Raw genomic sequence first — 20155 nt, forward strand, 5'->3', positions numbered from 1 at the left:
CTTCACCTGGAAGAGGTTCTCAGTGCAACTGCTAAGGCCAAGCCCAGGGCCTCTTTGCCCTGTGCAGTCTCCTACACAGTTCTCTCAGCTCAGAGGTAGGTATCTCTAGATCTTTTGTATATTTTATGTAGACTTACACAGCTCTACTCCAGCAGCTTTCCATCTCACTCCAAGTAGAAAGCTTGGAATCACTAGCCCTCATCTGTATTATGTTCCTCATTGCTTTCTAATTGATTATTTACTTTAAGGGCTTCTCTCTCTCTCTCTCTCTCTCTCTCTCTCTCTCACACACACACACACACACACACACACACTGGAATAGAAGTCAATGTCTAAAACCTCTAATTCTGGATATTCTTTTTTTTTTCTTTTTTTTTTTTCTGACAGAGTGGACAGTGAGAGAGAGAGAGACAGAGAGAAAGGTCTTCCTTTTGCAGTTGGTTCACCCTCTGGCGCGCTGCAAGCCGGCACACCACGCTGATCCGAAGCCAGGAGCCAGGTGCTTCTCCTGGTCTCCCATGGGGTGCAGGGCCCAAGCACTTGGGCCATCCTCCATTGCACTCCTGGGCCACAGCAGAGAGCTGGTCTGGAAGAGGGGCAACCGGGACAGAATCCGGCGTCCCGACCGGGACTAGAACCTGGTGTGCCGGCACCGCTAGGCGAAGGATTAGCCTGTTGAGCCGTGGCGCCGGCCTTTTTTTTTTGACAGGCAGAGTGGACAGTGAGAGAGAGAGATAGAGAGGAAGGTCTTCCTTTGCCATTGGTTCACCCTCCAATGGCTGCCACGGCCAGTGCGCTGCGGCTAGCGCACCGTGCTGATCCAAAGGCAGGAGCCAGGTGCTTCTCCTGGTCTCCCATGCGGGTGCAGGGCCCAAGCACTTGGGCCATCCTCCACTGCACTCCTGGGCCACAGCAGAGAGCTGGCCTGGAAGAGGGGCAACCGGGACAGAACTGGCGCTCTGACTGGGACTAGAACCCGGTGTGCTGGCGCCACAAGGCGGAGGATTAGCCTATTGAGCCATGGCGCTGGCCTAATCCTGGATATTCTTGAGCATGCGCCCTCAACTCTGTGTGCTGTTTATTCTAATGTCATTGTAGGCACTAGACTCTGTTTTATTTGTTTCCCCATAGCACTTACACTATATTTACCCATTTATCATTTTTTAAAAGATTTAATTATTTATTTGAAAGGCAGAGTTACAGAGAGGCAGCAGGAGAGAGAGAGAGAGAGTGAGAGCGAGAGAGAGAGAGAGAGAGAGAGAGGTCTTCCATCTGCTGCTTCACTCCCCGGATGGCAGAAAACAGCTGGAGCCAGAAGCTTCTTCCAGGTCTCCCACGTGGGTGCAGGGGCCCAAGGACTTGGGCCATCTTACACTGCTTTCCCAGACCATAGCAGAGAGCTGGGTCAGAAGTGGAGCAGCTGGGACTTGAACCGACGCCCATATGGGATGCCAGCACTGCAGGCGGAAGCTTTACCCACTATGCCACAGTGCTGGCTCCTACCCGTTTATCTTGTTTATTGTGTATACACACACACACATACCCCCCCTACATACTCCTAAGAATGAAAATTACTCACAGGAATGCTCTGAGGTTCTGGACAAGGTAAACAATGACCTTTTAAAGAGTTCTTTCGTTTATTAATTTAAAAGATTTTTATTTATTTGAATTACAGGGTGACAGAGAGACAAGGAGAAGCAGAGACAGAGAGAGAGAAGCTTCCATCCACAGGCTTATTAGTCAAATGCAACAGCAAGGGCTAGGCCAGGTCGAAACCAGAAGCCTGGAACTCCATCTGGGTCTGTCACATGGGCAGTGGGGACCCAAGTACTTGAGCATCAGCTGCTGCCTTCCTAGGTGCATTAGCAGGAAGCTGGATTGGAAGTAGAGCAGCTGAGATTCTAATCACAAGTCTGATAGGAGATGTAGGTGTGACAAGCTGAGGATTAACTTGCTGCATGTTGCATGCCACAAAGCCTGTGCTTTCTTTATTAATTTGAGTGAGGGGTAGGAAGAGAGTGCTCTCTCTGTTGGTTCACTCCCCATAGGCCTGGCAGGGACCCAACTGCTTGAGCCATCACCTGCTGCCTCACAAGGTGTGCCTTAGCTTGAAGTTGGAATACAGAATGATAGAATCCAGTCAGTCCCCTGATGTGAGGTGTGGGCATCTTAGGCAAATGAAGCACTAGGTCAGATGCCTGCCCCAACAACTCTTTTATTAATGAAGGACTCTGCAGTCTCTCTCCACACCTTCTGAGCTCCTTAAAGGCAAGGATTTGGCATCATGACTTATCCCTACCCACCCCACCCCACCCTCCGCCAGGAGTTCAGTCTTTACCTGACACATAGTATACATTTAGTGGAATTTGTTTCCCGAATTCTCCCTTAGGGAGAGAGGTGAATTCTAGCATAGTTTCAACCCGTAGAAATCAAGAGGCGGCCAGTTCAATAGCCTTCCAGGTCTCCACACCATTTCCCCGCATTATTTCCATTACCCAGGACCCCATGGAAGCCATCCTCCAAGGGCTTTGGACTATTCGCTGAGAAACTAGACAGGGGCACGGTTCAAAGTGGTGCCAGGGGAGCCCACTGAGCTTATATGGTGTTTAAAAACTTTTTTCTTTTTAAATTTTGGCGCTTACTAGACATTTATAGTTATGTCCTTAATGGGACCAGGTGCCAAGAACTGCAGGGGAGGAGCCGTGAGCTTGTTAAGGTGGCATTATGGAAGGAGTGCTTTCCAATCTGTCCCTGCATTAGTTAGAGACTGGGACCTTAGGGAATGAAGGAGCGGGCAAGGGCTCAGCAGCCACAGGGCCATCAGAGTTTTTGTTTTGTTTTTTTTTGCCAAGCCTGCTGCCAACTCCAAGACTCTAGGAAGAAAGGAAGGAGGAAACAAAAAGATTTCTTCGCCGATGATTTTTTTTTTAACCATCCCAAGTAACTTTTTGCCACCGGCTCCTCAGCACTGAACCAGCGGTGACCTCTTTCACCGGAGAACCGCTCTGGGTATCCCACCCAAAGCCACTGCAGACGTGAAGAGCACCCATGGGAATACCACCCGGCTCCTTTTAGGAGGCAGCTCTCCTCCCCGCCCCACAGGCCGGGCAAGCGAGCCACGGGAGGAGGGGCGAGGTGAGGGTGGCGCGGGGTTCGCTCTGGTGCGGGTTGCCAGGGCTGCGGCGGCGGCGGCGGCCGGCATGGCAGAGACGTGGCCCGGGCCCGCGGCGGCGCCGCAGCTCAACGCGCTGCCGGACCACTCGCCGCTGCTGCAGCCAGGCCTGGCGGAGCTGCGGCGCCGGGCCCAGGAGGCGGGCGCGCCGTCCGAGCCACTGCCGCTCACCGACGCCTTCCTGCTGCGCTTCCTGCGTGCCCGGGACTTCGACCTGGAGCTGGCCTGGCGGGTAAGCGCTGGTGCCCGCCGCGCTCCGCCCTGCCGGCCGGGCCGGGTAACTGCGCCTTTGCCCGGAGCACCTGCTGCATCCCGGCTGGCCTAGCTGACTTCGCGTCGCCGGGCATCAGGCTCGGGCCCTGGGGCTTCGGGTGTTCCGGGAGAGCCCGCGCTGGTCCTTTCTCTAGGTCTTGGAACGGAAAACTTGGAAAGTGCTGCAGTCCTCAATGTGGTGGTACGGCCGATCCTAATCACTGGAAGCTGCCCTAGAACCAGTGTGCCGAGCTTATGTACTTTGGGGAAATGCCTTCCTCTCCTTGGAAGAACAAAGTAACAGGTGACAAGCAGGAAGCGCAGACTGATAGCACCTGGGCAGATAACTCTACTTACGCCGGGGAAATGAACTTCCCGGTAAAATCGACAGCCTGTAGCCCCAGCGTAAGGAAATAGGCTTATTAACAGCAATGCTTGGGTGTCAAGCAGGAAAGCATTCTGATGTGTATTGTGCGTCTGGGGACAGTTAGGGGCGACATGGGCCGGTGCTTCTGTGTTTCCAGGTATGTTACTGCTGCTTGAAGGGCTGCTGGAGAGACAGGACTGGGAAAGAGAGCTGCGACCTTGATTTCTGTCACTTGAGGCTCAGCGTCTTATCTGTTATCTGGTGAGAAGAACATTGCCCAGTTGGCCCGTTAGAACAAGACACGCCACCCAGCCCAGGGCGCAGTGCCTGGTGAGCACTCAGCCACCAGCCAGGGTGCAGCCTTGTCTGCAAAGTGCCTTGCTCGGTCAGTGTTGGCTCTGCAAGCTGGGTGTCAGGGAAGGTAAAAGAAGTCCACCATATCTTAGGACGAGGGCTTTTAAAATTGTTTGAAACTAATTCGTATTGAAAAAGTAATGAGGATGGAATAATCCAAATAATACAGCAGAGTAAAAAGCGCAAAATACATTTCTGAAAGTAACCCCTCTAAAGGAAAAAAAGTTCCCTACTGCAAACTTTGCAGTCATGTACTCAAAGCCTGTAACAGTTTCCCTTTCTTCCAGAGTTTATGCTAATACAAGAAGGTGTGCATTTTACATCTGCCTTTCTTACCTGGGGGGTCCAACCATATCAGCATCTAGGCATACAGCTTGCTCCTTCCTGGACTGCTGTCATCCCACTGGATGGCTATGTGAACGTTTTATCTAAGCATTCTCCTCTTATTGAACATTGTACCAGGGCTGCCATGCACCACAGTTCATTTCCTCATTCAGTGATGGCTTTAGCAGCTCCTGTAGCTTGCATGGTTGTGTACAAGATGCAGTAAATAAGAGACTGTGGTCTCTTCTGTCACTGAGCATAGCTTCATCTTTGTGCATAAACAGGATTATGTCCCTAGAGAATAAATTCAACCTATGACATTTTTGGATGAAGGGAGCTGTGCATTTTTCAGTGTTGAGGAATGTAACAAACTGTCCTCCATTTTTTTTTTTTTTTAAGATTTGTTTATTTGAAAGAGTTACAGAGAGAGAGGAATACAGAGATCTTCCATGTGCTGGTTCACTCCCAACTCTGCAACAGCCAGAGTTGGGCTAGGCCGAAGCCAGGAGCCAGGAGGTTCTTCCAGGTCTCCCAGGTGATTGGCAGGGCCCAAACACTTGGGCCATCTTCCACTGTTTTTCCAAGGCCACAAGCAGGGAGCTAGATCAGAAATGGAGCAGCAGGGACATGAACCAGCACCTATATGGGATGCCTGCATTATAGGCAGAGGCTTTACCCTCTATGCCACTATACTGACTCCCCTCTAAAGATTTTGCACTAATTCTATCATTCTGATTTATATAATGGTTGTTTTTTCTCTCCATATTATCACATACACTGTATGATTAAACACCATGACTTGTGTGTAAACTTGCTAGGTGAAAAATAGTCATTCACTGTTGTTATAATATGCATTTAGTTAGTTATAAATAAGGTTAATCCTCATTTGTTCACCTAAAATTTTAAAATTATTTTCCAGTTAACTGCCTGTTTTTGCCATTTATAAATCATTTTTATGTTTTATCTATTCCTAAAATACCTTTATGTATAAAAGAAAATAGGCCTTTGTCCTAATATGTTGCCTCTTAGATTTTTAATTTATTTTCATTTTATTTGAAAGGCAGAGAGAGAGAGAGAGAGAGAGAGAGAGAGAGGAAAAAGAGAGAGAGAGAGACTAAATCATTTCCAAAAGCTTGCAACAGCCAGGGCTGGTTTGGGCTGAGGCCAGGAGCCTGAAACTAAATCCAGGTCTTTCGTGTGGGTGGCAGGGATGCAGCTGCTTGAGCCATAACCTCACCTGATGCCTCCTGGGGCAAAATGTCAGATGGCCACAGAAGTGTCCCAGCATCATTGAGTACTAGTCTAACATGCACTTGACGGCTACTGAACACAATGACATAATCTCGAGTCCTAGGAAGTATGGTTTAAATGAGAGATCAAACACATATATAAATCTATGTATAGAGATAGCTAATATTGTGAAATATTTGACTTACTGATTTCATTTTCACTGCTTTTAAAATAACATTTACCTAGACAAATAAGTAAAATTCACTCCAGCCCCTGTGACACATATATACACACATGCACACATATATGGTTTTGTTTTCTATAGTCTTTCTTTTACTGAATTGTTTTCTTTGCACCATGCCCTTGAGGAATTGACTAGCAGGAGAGTGTGTAAACCCACTGGCTAGAAACCAGGTTTCTGGCTGTGACCTCTTTGCCAGGAATTGACTAGCAGGAGAGTGTGTAAACCCACTGGCTAGAAACCAGGTTTCTGGCTGTGACCTCTTTGCCTTACTTCACCTGCCAACTGGAGAGGAATGGGTAAGGATGAGAATGTAAAACTATCTTTTCATTTCCCTCCGTAATAGTAGTTAACTCACCTCAAAATCCCTTATTTTTAATAGAAAAGCTCTATAGATTTTGTGTGAAGCAAACTTGCTTAGTGTCTCAGTTGTATTCAAATTTTTCATTATTAATGAAAATTGTAACATGTTAATAAGCTTTTAAAATCCTAACAGTTAATAGCTTATGCAATGCCAGGTACTTTGGTAAATAGGGTTTGCATAGATTATCTCATTTTCTGATTTTAGCAGAAACTGAGATATAAAGAGTAAGTTGGCTGTAGTCACATAGCTACTAAGTGGTGCAGCAGGGATTGGAAGTTGTTTGATCTCAAGTACATTGCACTGTTCTCTTGATTTTAAATGAATGTTTAAAAAACCCTGAGTTTCTCTGTCCTACATATTCTTATGAGTTCTTGCCTTTAGCGAATGAATAGCTCAGTTCCTTATATTTTTCTTCCATGTGATATCCTTTAATTATCTGTATGGTTTTTCCAAAGACTTTGAAGTTTTCCAAATTTCATGGACTCTCCCTGCTAATTTCTCTCTAAATGAGGATGCTTTTTATAAATTTATGACATGTCAACTTCAGTCTCCATTCTGCCTCTGCTAGTTATTGCCCTTGAACAGATGTGCAGTTTCTCAGAGTTTTGCATTTTTATCCGTGTAAGAGGGTAATAGTAGTTATCTCTCAGGGTACTTGTGAAGAAGAATTGAAATGATGCCATTAAACCCATAAAAGTGGCACAGACATTGCTGTTATTTTGTTTGAAAGCACACGAAAGCGGGGAAGATGGCTGACTATTTGAGCTCCTGTCACTCATGTGGGGTATCTGGATGAGTTCCTGGTTCCTGGCTTTGGCCTGGCCTACGCTTGGCCGTTGTGGCAATGTGGACACTGAACATGCAGATGGAAGGTCTCTCTGTCTTTCTGTATCTGCCTCTCCCTTCATCTCTGTCACTGTGCCTTTCAAATAAATAAAATAAATCTTTCTAAAAAGTGGGGCCATAATTGTGGTGCAGAGGTTTAAGCTACTATCTACCATACTACCATTTGAGTCCTGGATGGTCCATTTTCAGTTCAGCTCTCTACCTGGGAAACCAGCGAAAGGTGGCTCAAGTACTGGGGCACCTGCCACCCACACGGGAAACCCAGGTAGAGTGCTAGGCTCTTGGCTTTGACTGGATCCAGCCCTGGCCACTGCAGCCTTTTGTGGGGAGTCAACTAGCAGATGGGAGATTTTTTTTTTTCTGTTTCTGTCTCTGTGTGTCATTCTGCCTTGAAAATAAAAAGTAAATAAAAAAATTTAAAAAGCACATTAGTAATGCAAAACTACTTTATTACAAAGTAAAGTTATAACATTTAACTATTTCTTATAATTTTTGTACAAAATAGGCACCTCCCAATAATGAATATTCATTTACACCCAATTCTCTTTTGGTGGAAATAGAATACTTTAGAATTGTTTTAGAATTACTCATAGCAGTTCACATCATTTACGTAATGTATTCATGTCAGCCATACTTGTGAATTTATTAATGGGAAAGTAATGATCGGGAGCTGGTTACTGGCCTAACAGCTAAGACACCATTTGGGTTGCCCACATATGATACGGGGAAATGCGTGGGCTCACGTCCTCGGTCTACTCCCAATTCTAGCTTACTGCTAATGTGCACCTTTGGAGACAGGAGTGTGGCTCAGGTAGTTGGGCTGCTGCCATTCATGTGGGAGACCTGGACTGAACTGGCTCCCAGCTTCAGCCTATCTCAGGCCAGGCTGCTGAGGGCATTTGGGGATTGAACCAGAAAATGGGAAGACTCTCTCCCTCTCTTTCTCTGTCTAAGTGTGTCCCTCTGCATTTCAAATAAACAAAATCAATTTAAAAAATTAAAAATTATCAAAGATTCATGTTTAGATTTTTCAATCTGCAAAAGTGAAGTGTCAGAGACATAAAAGTGATTTGTGAGTGCTTGAAATTTTTTTCAGGTGTGAGGATTCAGCTAATTTACTTTTGCACTGAGTTATTCTTTCATTCAACATATTTCTATCTCTTGCGAGCCTAGCAATCTGCTGAGATGAATAAGCTGACACCTTGCATCTAGCACCTAAAGATCCCTTCTGATGAAGGCACAAACTTTATCATTCCACAGGAAAATAAAACAATTACTTCTGTATAGTTATTAATATGCTGTTTCTGGCATTTTACTTCAATCAGCATTAAAAAGACTGTTTTTATGTATGAGGAAGCTATCAGAAAGGTAATGAGATTTGTAAAATGTGATTAACTCTTATGTTAATGTCCCCTGAGACCCAGAAGAGGAAGAGAAGTTTATCTTATAGAATAGAATGAGTATAGCAGAATCTACAATGTGTCTGTTGTTCTTATTGCCTTTGGAAAGTGCTATGTAGGTCACCAATTATTTCTTTGTTAGCAAACTGAATGGCTTTTTTTTTTTTTTGGTTGGTATTCTTTCTTACTTTTCTGTTGCATTTAACTCTTAGCAATATCTTCTTGTTTTTTAAACTTATGAAAAGTTTATTAAATGCAGAAATGAGAGAGGGAGAGAGAGAGAGAGACACCTAAAGAAAGAGGCAGACAAAAGCCAGAGAGGGTGGGGGTTGGGGCTGGGAGAGGGCAGAGCAACATAGCTCACTTTTTCCTCTCTTCCATACACCGTGATACTGGCTCTGTCAGTTCAACCAGCTTCTTTATTTCCTCAGTCTATTCCAGACAAACATTTTTCTTTTTTTTAACTTTTATTTAATGCATATAAATTTCCAAAGTATAGCTTATGGATTACAATGGCTTTCCACCCCATAACATCCCTCCCACCCACAACCCTCCCCTTTCCCACTCCCTCTCCCCTTCCATTCATATCAAGATTCATTTTCAATTCTCTTTATATACACAAGATCAATTTAGTATATATTAAGTAAAGATTTCAACAGTTTGCACCCACACAGAAACACAAAGTGAAAAATACTGTTTGAGTACTAGTTATAGCATTAAATCACAATGTACAGCACATAAAGGACAGAGATCATACATGAGGAGTAAGTGCACAGTGACTCCTGTTGTTGACTTAACAATTTGACACTCTTGTTTATGGCATCAGTAATCTCCCTAGGCTCTAGTCATCAGTTGCCAAGGTTATGGAAGCCTTTTGAGTTTGCTGACTTCGATCTTATTCCAACAGGGTCATAGTCAAAGTGGAAGTTCTCTCCTCCCTTCAGAGAAAGGTACCTCCTTCTTTGATGGCCCCGTTCTTTCCACTGGGATCTCACTAACAGAGATCTTTCATTTAGGTTTTTTTTTTTTTTTTTTTTTTTTTTTTGCCAGAGTGTCTTGGCTTTCCATGCCTGAAATACTCTCATGGGCTTTTCAGCCAGATCCGAATGCCTTAAGGGCTGATTCTGAGGCCAGAGTGCTGTTTAGGACATCTGCCATTCTATGAGTCTGCTGTGTATCCCACTTCCCATGTTGGATCGTTCTCTCCCTTTTTTGTTCTATCAGTTAGTATTTTCAGACACCAGTCTTGTTTATGTGAACCCTTTGATTCTTAGTCCTATCATTATGATCAGTTGTGAACAGAAATTGATCAAATGGACTAGTGAGATGGCATTGGTATATGCCACCTTGATGGGATTGAATTGGAATCCTCTGGTATGTTTCTAACTCTACCGTTTGGGGCAAGTCAGCTTGAGCATGTCCCAAATTGTACATCTCTTCCCTCTCTTATTCCCACTCTTATATTTAACAGTGATCACTTTTCAGTTAAGTTTCAACACTTAAGAATAACTGAGTATTAATTACAGAATTAAACCAATAGTATTAAGTAGAACAGACAAAAAAAATACTAAGAGGGATAACGTATTAAGTTGTTCATCAACAGTCAGGAAAAGGGCTGATCAAGTCACTGCTTCTCATAGTGTCCATTTCACTTTAACAGGTTTCCTTTTTGATGCTCGGTTAGTTGTCACTGATCAGGGAGAACACATGATATTTGTCCCTTTGGGACTGGCTTATTTCACTCAGTATAATGTTTTCCAGATTCCTCCATTTTGTTGTAAATGACCGGATTTCATTGTTTTTTACTGCTGTATAGTATTCTATAGAGTACATATCCCATAATTTCTTTATCCAGTCTACAGTTGATGGGCATTTAGGTTGATTCCAGGTCTTAGCTATTGTGAATTGAGCAGCAATAAACATTAATGAGCAGATGGCTTTTTATTTGCCAAGTTAATTTCCTTTGGGTAAATTCCAAGGAGTGGGATGGCTGGGTTGTATGGTAGGGTTATATTCAGGTTTCTGAGGAATCTCCAGACTGACTTTCATAGTGGCTTAACCAGTTTTCATTCCCACCAACAGTGGGTTAGTGTTCCTTTTTCCCCACATCCTTGCCAGCATCTGCTGTTGGTGGATTTCTGAATGTGAGCCATTCTCACTGGGGTGAGGTGAAACCTCATTGTGGTTTTGATTTGCATTTCCCTGATTGCTAGTGATCTTGAACATTTTTTCATGTGCCTGTTGGCCATTTGGATTTCCTCTTTTGAAAAATGTCTTTTGAGGTCCTAGCCCATCTCTTAAGTAGGTTGTTTGTTTTGTTGTTGTGGATTTTCTTGATTTCTTTGTAGATTCTGGTTATTAACCCTTATATCTGTAGCATAGTTTGCAAATATTTTTTCCCATTCTGTCAGTTGCGTCTTCACTCTCCTGACTGTTTCTTTTGCAGTGCAGAAACTTCTCAATTTGATGCAATCCCAATAATTAATTTTGGCTTTGACTGCCTGTGCCTCTGGGGTCTTTTCCAGGAAGTCTTTGCTGGTGGCAATATCTTGCAGGGTTTCTCCAATGTTCTCTGATAATTTGATGGTGTTGGGTCCTAGATTTAGGTCTTTAATCCATGTTGAGAGGATTTTTGTGTAAGGTGTAAGATAGGGGTCTTGCTTCATGCTTCTGCATGTGGAAATCCAGTTTTCCCAGCATCATTTATTGAATAGACTGTCCTTGTTCCAGGGATTGGTTTTAGATCCTTGATCAAATATAAGTTGACTGTAGATGTTTGGATTGATTTCTGGTGTTTCTATTCTGTTCCATTGGTCTATCCTTCTGTTTCTGTACCAGTACCATGCTGTTTTGATAACTACTGCCCTGTAGTATGTCCTGAAATCTGGTATTGTGATGTCTACAGCTTTGTTTTTTTTTTTGTACAAATTGCTTTAGCTGGTCAGCACCGTGACTTAACAGGCTAATCCTCCACCTTGCGGCGCCGGCACACCAGGTTCTAGTCCCATTTGGGGCACCAGATTCTATCCCAGTTGCCCCTCTTCCAGGCCAGCTCTCTGCTATGGCCCGGGAAGGCAGTGGAGGATGGCCCAAGTGCTTGGGACCTGCACCCGCATGGGAGACCAGGAGAAGCACCTGGCTCCTGGCTTCAGATCAGCACGATGAGTCAGCCGCAGTGGCCATTGGAGGGTGAACCAGTGGCAAAAAGGAAGACCTTTCTTTCTGTCTCTCTCTCTCTCTCTCTCACTATCCACTCTGCCTGTCAAAAACAAAACAAAACAAAACAAAACAAAACAAAACAAAAAAAAACAAATTGCTTTAGCTATTTGAGGTCTTCTGTGTCTCCATATGAATTTCAGCATCATTTTTTCTAGATCTGAGAAGAAGTGTTTGGTATTTTGATTGGTATCGCATTGAATCTATAAATGGCTTTTGGGAGAATGGACATTTTGATGATGTTGATTCTTCCCATCCAGGAGCATGGAAGATTTTCCCATATTTTGGTATCCTCTTCTATTTCTTTCTTTAAGATTTTGTAATTCTCATCGTAGAGATCTTTAACATCCTTGGTTAAGTTTATTCCAAGGTATTTGATTGTTTTTGTAGCTATTGTGAATGGGATTGATCTTAGAAGTTCTTCCTCAGCCGTGGCATTGCCTGTGTATACAAAGGCTGTTGATTTTTGTGCATTGATTTTATATCCTGCTACTTTTCCAAAATCTTCTATGAATTCTAATAGTCTCTTAGTAGAGTGCTTTGGATCCCCTAAATAAAGAATCATGTCATCTGCAAAGACGGATAGTTTGACTTCTTCCTTCCCAATTTGTACACCTTTAATTTCTTTTTCTTGCCTAATGGCTCTGGCTAAATCTTCCAGAACTATGTTGAATAGGAGTGGTGAGAGTGGGCATCCCAGTCTGGTACCAGATCTCAGTGGAAATGCTTCCAACTTTTCCCGATTCAATAGGATGCTGGCTGTGGGTTTTTCATAAATTGCTTTGATTGTATTGAGGAATTTCCTTCTATACCCATTTTGCTAGGGTTTTCATCATGAAAGGTTGTTGAATTTTATCGAATGCTTTCTCTGCATCTATTGAGATAATCATATGGGTTTTCTTATGCAGACTGTTGATGTGGTGTATCACATTGATTGATTTGCAAACATTGAGCCATCCCTGCATACCAGGGATAAATCCCACTTGGTCTGGGTGGATAATTTTTCTGATGTGTTGTTGCATTCTATTGGCCAGAATTTTATTGAGGATTTTTGCATCTATGTTCATCAGGGATATTGGCCTGTAATTTTCTTTCAATGCTGCATCTTTCTCTGGCTTAGGAATTAAGGAGATGCTGGTTTCATAGAAAGAATTTGGGAGGATTCCATCTTTTTTGATTATTCTGAATAGTTTGAGAAGAAATGGAGTTAGTTCTTCTTTAAATGTCTGGTAGAATTCAGCAGTGAATCCATCTGGTCCTGGGCTTTTCTTTGTTGGGAGGGCCTTTATTACTGTTTCAATTTCTTTCTCAGTTATGGGTCTGTTTAGGTTCTCTGTATCTTCCTGGTTCAATTTCGGTAGGTTGCATGTGTCCAGGAATCTATCCATTTCTGATAGATTTCCCTGTTTGCTGGTATACAACTCTTTGTAGTAATATCTGAAGATTCTTTTTATTTCTGTGGTGTCTGTTATTACATTTCCTTTTTCATCTCTGATTTTATTGATTTGGGTCTTTTCTTTTTTAGTTAGTTGAGCCAATGTTGTGTCAATTTTATTCATTTTTTCAAAAAACCAGCTCTTCGCTTGTCTGATTTTTTGTGAAATTTTTTTTTATTCAATCCTGTTGATTTCTTCTCTGATTTTAATTATTTCTCTTCTCCTACTAGATTTGGGTCTGGTTTGCTGCAGTTTTTCTAGATCCCTGAGATGCGTTGAAAGCTCATTTATTTGGTGCCTTTCCAATTTCTTGATGTAGGCACCTATTGCTATAAACTTTCCTCTCAACACTGCTTTTGCCATATCCCATAAGTTTTGATGTGTTGTTATCCTCATTTACTTCCAGAAAGTTTTTTATTTCTCTTTTGATTTCTTCTATGACCTAGTGTTCATTCAGAAGCTTGTTGTTCAATCTCCATGTGTTTGCCTACTCTCTAAGGATTCATGAGTTGCTAATTTCCACCTTCATTCTGCTGTGGTCTGAGAAGCTGCATGGTATGATTCTAATTCTTTTGAATTTGCTGAGACTTGCTTTATGGCCTAGTATGTGTTCAATCCTAGAGAAGGTTCCATGCACTGCTGAGAAGAATGTAAAATCTTTAAATGTAGGATTTAAATGTAGATATCTGTTAGATCCATTTGGGCAATAGTGTCGATTAAATCTGCTGTTTCCTTGTTGATTTTTTTTTTTTTTACAGGCATAGTGGATAGTGAGAGAGAGAGAGAGAGAGAGAAAGGTCTTCCTTTTTGCCACTGGTTCACCCTCCAATGGCCACTGCGGCCGGCGCATGTCACTGATCCGAAGCCAGGAGCCAGATGCTTCTCCTGGTCTCCCATGCGGGTGCAGGGCCCAAGCACTTGGGCCATCCTCCACTGCCTTCCCGGGCCACAGCAGAGAGCTGGCCTGGAAGAGGGGCAACTGGGATAGAATCCGGCGCCCCAACCGGGACTAGAACCCGGTGTGCCGGCGCCGCAAGGTGGAGGATTAGCCTATTGAGCCGCGGCACTGGCCCCCTTGTTGATCTTCTTTCCAGATGATCTGTCTATTTCTGAGAGTGGAATATTGAAGTCCCCCAGTACTATTGTATTGGAATCTAAGTCTCCCTTTAAGTCCCTTAACATATCTTTAAATAAACCCTTGCCCTGTAATTAGGTGCATATACATTTATAATAGTTACATCTTCCTATTGAATTGAACCCTTAATCATTATATAGTGTCCCTCTTTGTCTCTCTTAACAGTTTTTGTGTTAAAGTTTATTTTATCTGATATTAATATGGCTACACCTGCTTTTTTTTTGGTTTCCGTTGGCATGGAATATCTTTTTCCAGCCTTTAACGTTTAGTCTGTATGCATCTTTGTTGGAACTATGTGTTTCTTGTAAGCAGCAAATAGATGGGTTTTGTTCCTTAATCCATTCAGCCAGTCTGTGCCTTTTAACTGGAGAGTTGAGTCCATTAATGTTCAATGTGACTATTGATAAGTAGTGACTTTGCCCTGCCATTTTCCCAAAGATATTTTCTAGTATATGCTTTGAGCTTTCTATGATCTTTTACTGGTAGGTTTTCTTTCTTTACCTTCTTTCATATTGATGGCCATGTTTCTGTGTTTCTGTGTGTAGCACATCTTTAAGTATTTTTTGCAGGGCTGGACGAGTGGTGACAAATTCTTTCAATTTCTGTTTGCTATGAAAAGTCTTAATTTCACCTTCATTCACAAATGAGAGCTTTGCAGGATATAATATTCTGGGCTGGCAGTTTTTCTCTCTTAGTACCTGGGCTATATCTCGCCATTCCCTTCTAGCCAGTAGGGTTTCTGATGAGAAGTCTGCTGTGAGTCTAATTGGAGATCCTCTAAGAGTAATCTGATGTTTCTCTCTTGCACATTTTAGGATCTTTTCTTTATGTTTCACTGTGGTGAGTTTGATTACAACGTGTTGTGGTGAGGATCTCTTTTGGTCATGTTTATTAGGGGTTCTAAGAGCTTCCTGTACTAAGATGTCTCTGTCCTTCTCCAAACCTGGGAAATTTTCTGCTAGTATCTCACTGAAAATGCCTTCTAATCCTTTCTCCCTCTCCATGCCTTCAGGAACTCCTAGAACCCGAATGTTGGGTTTTTTAATAGTATTCTGTAGATTCCCGACCATATTTTTTAGATTTTTAATTTCCTCTTCTTTTCTTTGGTTTGACTGTATACTTTCCTGGACAAACATTTTTCAAGGTGAAGAATTTCATCCTGTACAAACTTTCTTTGTTATGTGTATTTTCCTCTGGATCATTAGCATTTTTTATGGTTACAATTACCTTATTTATTTCAACGATTCTCAAGTATAGAATTGTTCTTTTCTTAGCTGAGGTTGTGGCATAAAGGGTTAAGTTGCTGCCTGCAATGCTGGCATCTCATATGAGCACTGGTTCAAGTCCCAGATGGTCCTTTTCCTATCTGACTCCCTGCTAACGCGCCTGGGAAAGCTTTGAAAGATGGCCCATGTGCTTGGGTCCCTGCTCCCCAAATGGGCGATCAAATGAAACTCCTGGCTTTGTTCTGGCCTAGCTCTGGCTATTGTGGTCATTTGAGGAGTGAATCAGCAGATGGACGATCTCTCTCTCTCACTCTCCCTTTCTCTTTGTAACTCTGCCTTCCAAATAAATAAAAATATATTTTTTAAGAAATTATCCTTTTCTTGGATCTGAATGGCACTTTCCTGATAGATCTCTTTGAACTCAAAACAATATGTTGTCATTTTAGAAAAATGGATGCTGAAAATTAAAATATAATCCGTAAGAGCACAATTTGCTTAATTGTGATTCATGCTATGTTAGCAATATTTGTATGGTTTGCATAGTTTGGTTAGCCATTTCTGGTAGTTCTTTTGGAAGAAAAGAAAATAGGATTGCTTCAAACTATGTTTTGTCAAAATCTAATATCCAGGTGCACTTACTGTTCCTTGTGCACTCCAAAATCATTTAATTGATTTCTATTCAAAAACTCTAAAGGTGATGTTTCAGTTATCTTTTGTTAAATAACAAATGACTCCAAAACTTAATGTGTTCAAAAACTACTATTTTTCTGTGATTCTTCAGTTTGGAGAAGACTCAGTGGGGATGGTTCCTCTCTGCTCCATATGGTATCAGATGGGAACTCAGCTGAGGTCAGGCTATCCAGGAATGTCTTGCATCCTACAGGGCTGATTTCTGCATGAACTGTTGTCATTCAGTAACCTTATGTGGTATCTAGATCTCAAAAAGCAAATCTGGAAGGTAAAAGACTTCCTAAAACTGGGTGCATTGTCACGCTTGCCACATTCTATTGGCAAAAACAAAGCACGAAGCCAGCCCAGATTAAAGGAGAGGGAATTGATGGGAGGAATGACATGTATATGCCAGGAGGGAAGAATTGTTGACAGCTATATTTGGAGACTATCTACCAAAGGAGGCAAGTGAAAATTACTCATTTGGATTTGTGATTAGCTCCTATCATCTAAGATTTTTCATTAAGGGAACTTTTTTTTTCCATAGCCAAGAAGACATAACATTACTAGAATCCTAATGTAGTAGATGGGAAGTTTCATACACAATGCCAAGGCTATCTTACTATTTTTTTTTTTTGTAAAATGCTTACCATGTCTGCTATCTGTGGAAAATTTCATTTTTATTTTTCAGTTATTAAAAAACTACTATAAATGGAGAGCAGAATGTCCAGAAATAAGTGCAGATCTACACCCTAGAAGTATTCTTGGCCTTCTGAAGGCTGGCTACCATGGAGTCTTGAGAGCAAGGGATCCTACTGGCAGCAGAGTTCTTATTTATAGAATTGGTAAGTCACACACAGCTCTTCTTCACACACACAAACCCTCCCCCCACTCCTGTCCCAGTCTCTCTTCCACCCTTCTCCTTCTCGCCTCTTCTCTTTCCATATTTCCTTGGCTGCTATATACAGAATTCCAAATGAGTCCATCTTTAAGAATTTAAACTCTTGGGTTTTGAGTTAGTTTTACTCTGAATCTTAACATTCCCCCAATACAATGAAACTTTTGCAGTTGTGAGAAAACGAACAGAAAGCGGTGAAAATTCTACTTCCGTTCTTCAACAGTCTATTGTTTAAAATAAGAGAAAAGGAAAACAGAAAAGAGAAAGGTAGGAGAACGGACAAAGAGATCATGTAAAGTGTTTCAAAAGTGCTTAGTAAGAAATACAATTAAGAATTTTGAATTCTAGTGATAAAAGCTCCATGGGATCATGGATTTTGTTTGTTCTGTTCACTGATGAATCCCAGGCACTGTAACAAGGTCAGGTAATGGTGGGTACTCAATAAACATTTGAAGAATGAGCAATTAAATGACTAATTCAACAGTGCTCTAGGCTGAGAACAAAGGGTTCATTCCCCTGGAGGGCAGAGGGTACAGTAGGAATGTAGCATTCCTGGGAATTGTTGCACACACTTTATTTCATTAGCTCCTCTTTCTTTTTACTGCTTCCATTTCCCACATAGGTGTTCCTAGTGTTTCTTGTGAATTGATCTTTCTTTGTATGCTGTAACAAAATGCCATACCCTGGTGGCTTATAAAAACGGAACTTTGGGGCCAGTGCAGTGGTGTAAGCCATCGCCTGCAATGCCAGCATCCCGTATGGGTGTCAGTTCATGTCCCGCTGCACGACTTCTGATCCAGCTCCCTACTAATGGCCTGGGAAAAGCAGCAGAAGATGGTCCAAGTGCTTGGGCCGCTATTACACTTGTGAGAGTCCAGAAAGAAGCTCTTGGCTCCTGACTTTGGCCTGCTCCAAAGCTGGCCATTTTGACCATCTGGGGAGTAAACCAACAAATGGAAGATCTCTGTCTGTATCTCCCTATCTTTGTAACTATGATTTTCAAATAAAGAAATACATCTTTTAAGAAAAGGAAAAACAGACCTTTATTTCTCATAGTGCTGGAGGTTGAGAAATCCAAGATCAAGGTGCCGGCAGATTGATTATCTGTTGAGGCTGTTTTCTGGTTCACAGATAGACATATAACTGTAATAGGGAAAGGGAATCTCTCTATCTCTTTTACAATGCACTAATCCCATGCATGAGGGCCCTACTGTCATAATCTAATCACCTAAAGGTCTGACTTTCTAATATTATCATCTTGGGAATTAAGATTCAGAATATCAATTCTGGAGGGACACAAACATTCAGACTAATCCAGACCACAGCAACTGATGACTGATAGCTTTTGCTTCTTCCTTAGAACAGTGTGTGGTTAAAAATGACAGGTAAAGGAGACTTGCCCTGTTCCCAGCACCTCTCATGGCCAGTGGAAAGGACAAAGATAACCAACATATGATAACACAATCTTGTGAATTATGGTATTACAGAAATTCATATATCTTTAAAGATCTAAAATATTTACACATTTCCATTTCTTTTTTTTTTTAATTTTTGACAGGCAGAGTGGACAATGATAGACAGAGACAGAGAGAAAGGTCTTCCTTTTGCCATTGGTTCACCCTCCAATGGCCGCCGTGGCTGGCGCGCTGCGGCCGGCACACTGCACTGATCCGAAGGCATGAGCCAGTTGATTATCCTGGTCTCCCATGGGGTGCAGGACCCAACCACTTGGGCCATCCTCCACTGCACTCCCTGGCCACAGCAGAGAGCTGGCCTGGAAGAGGGGCAACCAGGACAGAATCCGGCGCCATGACCGGGACTAGAACCTGGTGTCCCAGTGCCGCTAGGCAGAGGATTAGCCTGTTGAGCCCCGGTGCCGGCCCACATTTCCATTTCTTACCTCCTTCTAGATACAGACCTAAAATTTGGCTGGTTGCTACCTTACAAGGAGACACTGTATTTAGTTATTGAAAAGATCTCAGAAGATTGAATAGAATTATTCTGTATTTCGCCCTAGTTTATATGTCAAATAATTCTGTTAATCATGAAATTATTGTCTATAAAACAGGTAACATAATGTCCTTTCCATTCTTTTTTTGTTCTACCAGTGACAAAGGAAGTGGAATGAGCTCATAGCAATCAAGTTCCTTGAGGAACTTAGGAGTATGATTGTCAGATTTAGCTGTAATTATGTTTTACCCATATTTAACAAATGAACCTATGTGTTACAAATATATACAATACAAGAGAGTGGCAAGATGGTGGAATAGGAAGGGAGCACACTATTAGTCCGGGGGAGAGACAGTTTAATAAAAGTGGAGATACTGCAGGGTCAAGGAAGAGTAGGGGAAGAAACAGCAGAGGAAACTCTTCCATAACTAGTGATTCACAGTGGACCTGCGTGGAGAGCGTGGGAGCCCAAGTTCGGGACACCAGCGGCAGACTCAACACACCAGCACTGGAACGCGAGGTGAGCCGAACCGCAATAGCCCAAGACACCAGCAGGCAAGCAGAAAGAGGAGACTAGAGGGAACGAGGCTTGAAACTCTGTGGGGAAAAGTTCACCAGGCTAACTAGAAGAGAGAGAGAGGAAAAAAAAAAGTGACTGATACGGACACAAGTTTCTCTCTCTTCACTCACCTCTCAAAGGCGAGCAAGACAAAGAGCAGGCGCCATTTTGACATACGTCATAAGCAGGGCGACCTCAGGTCTGCACTGGCCCTGAGCCTAGCAGAAAAACCTGACTCTGGGGGGAGGGGTGAAATAACAGCAGATTAGCATCTAACTTGGCAACCCAGTGGGAGACTGCAGGAGAATTGGAGCCCACACTGAGGGCAGCAGAGATTCCCTGTGTGGTCCTTGGGAAAGAGCTTCCAATCTCTGGCTCCTGTGGGTATATCATTTGCCTGCTAACTACCTCCAATTACGTTCAGCTGTGCGGAATTACTTCCCTTTTGAATCAAAGAAAGAAAGAGAGATTTACCACACCTAACCTGGGAGTGTCATCTTTGACACACCCTCAACC

The 20155-nt window shown here is 42.7% G+C and overlaps 1 protein-coding gene across 2 annotated transcripts in view; it reads left to right on the forward strand.

Annotated features, from left to right (window-relative positions):
* The first annotated feature begins 3173 nt into the window (after window positions 1-3173).
* The window catches only part of TTPA (alpha tocopherol transfer protein), a 33340-nt gene continuing 16358 nt past the window's right edge, over window positions 3174-20155 (forward strand). For both annotated transcript variants that reach the window (XM_062188440.1, XM_062188441.1), the window contains exons 1-2: window positions 3174-3404; window positions 16924-17077. In XM_062188440.1, coding sequence (XP_062044424.1) covers window positions 3201-3404; window positions 16924-17077 — 358 coding nt within the window. In that variant the 5' untranslated portion in view covers window positions 3174-3200. The remainder of the gene's footprint in view (window positions 3405-16923; window positions 17078-20155) is intronic.

This window comes from Lepus europaeus, chromosome 4, assembly GCF_033115175.1.
Source record: "Lepus europaeus isolate LE1 chromosome 4, mLepTim1.pri, whole genome shotgun sequence".
Lineage (NCBI taxonomy): Eukaryota > Metazoa > Chordata > Mammalia > Lagomorpha > Leporidae > Lepus > Lepus europaeus.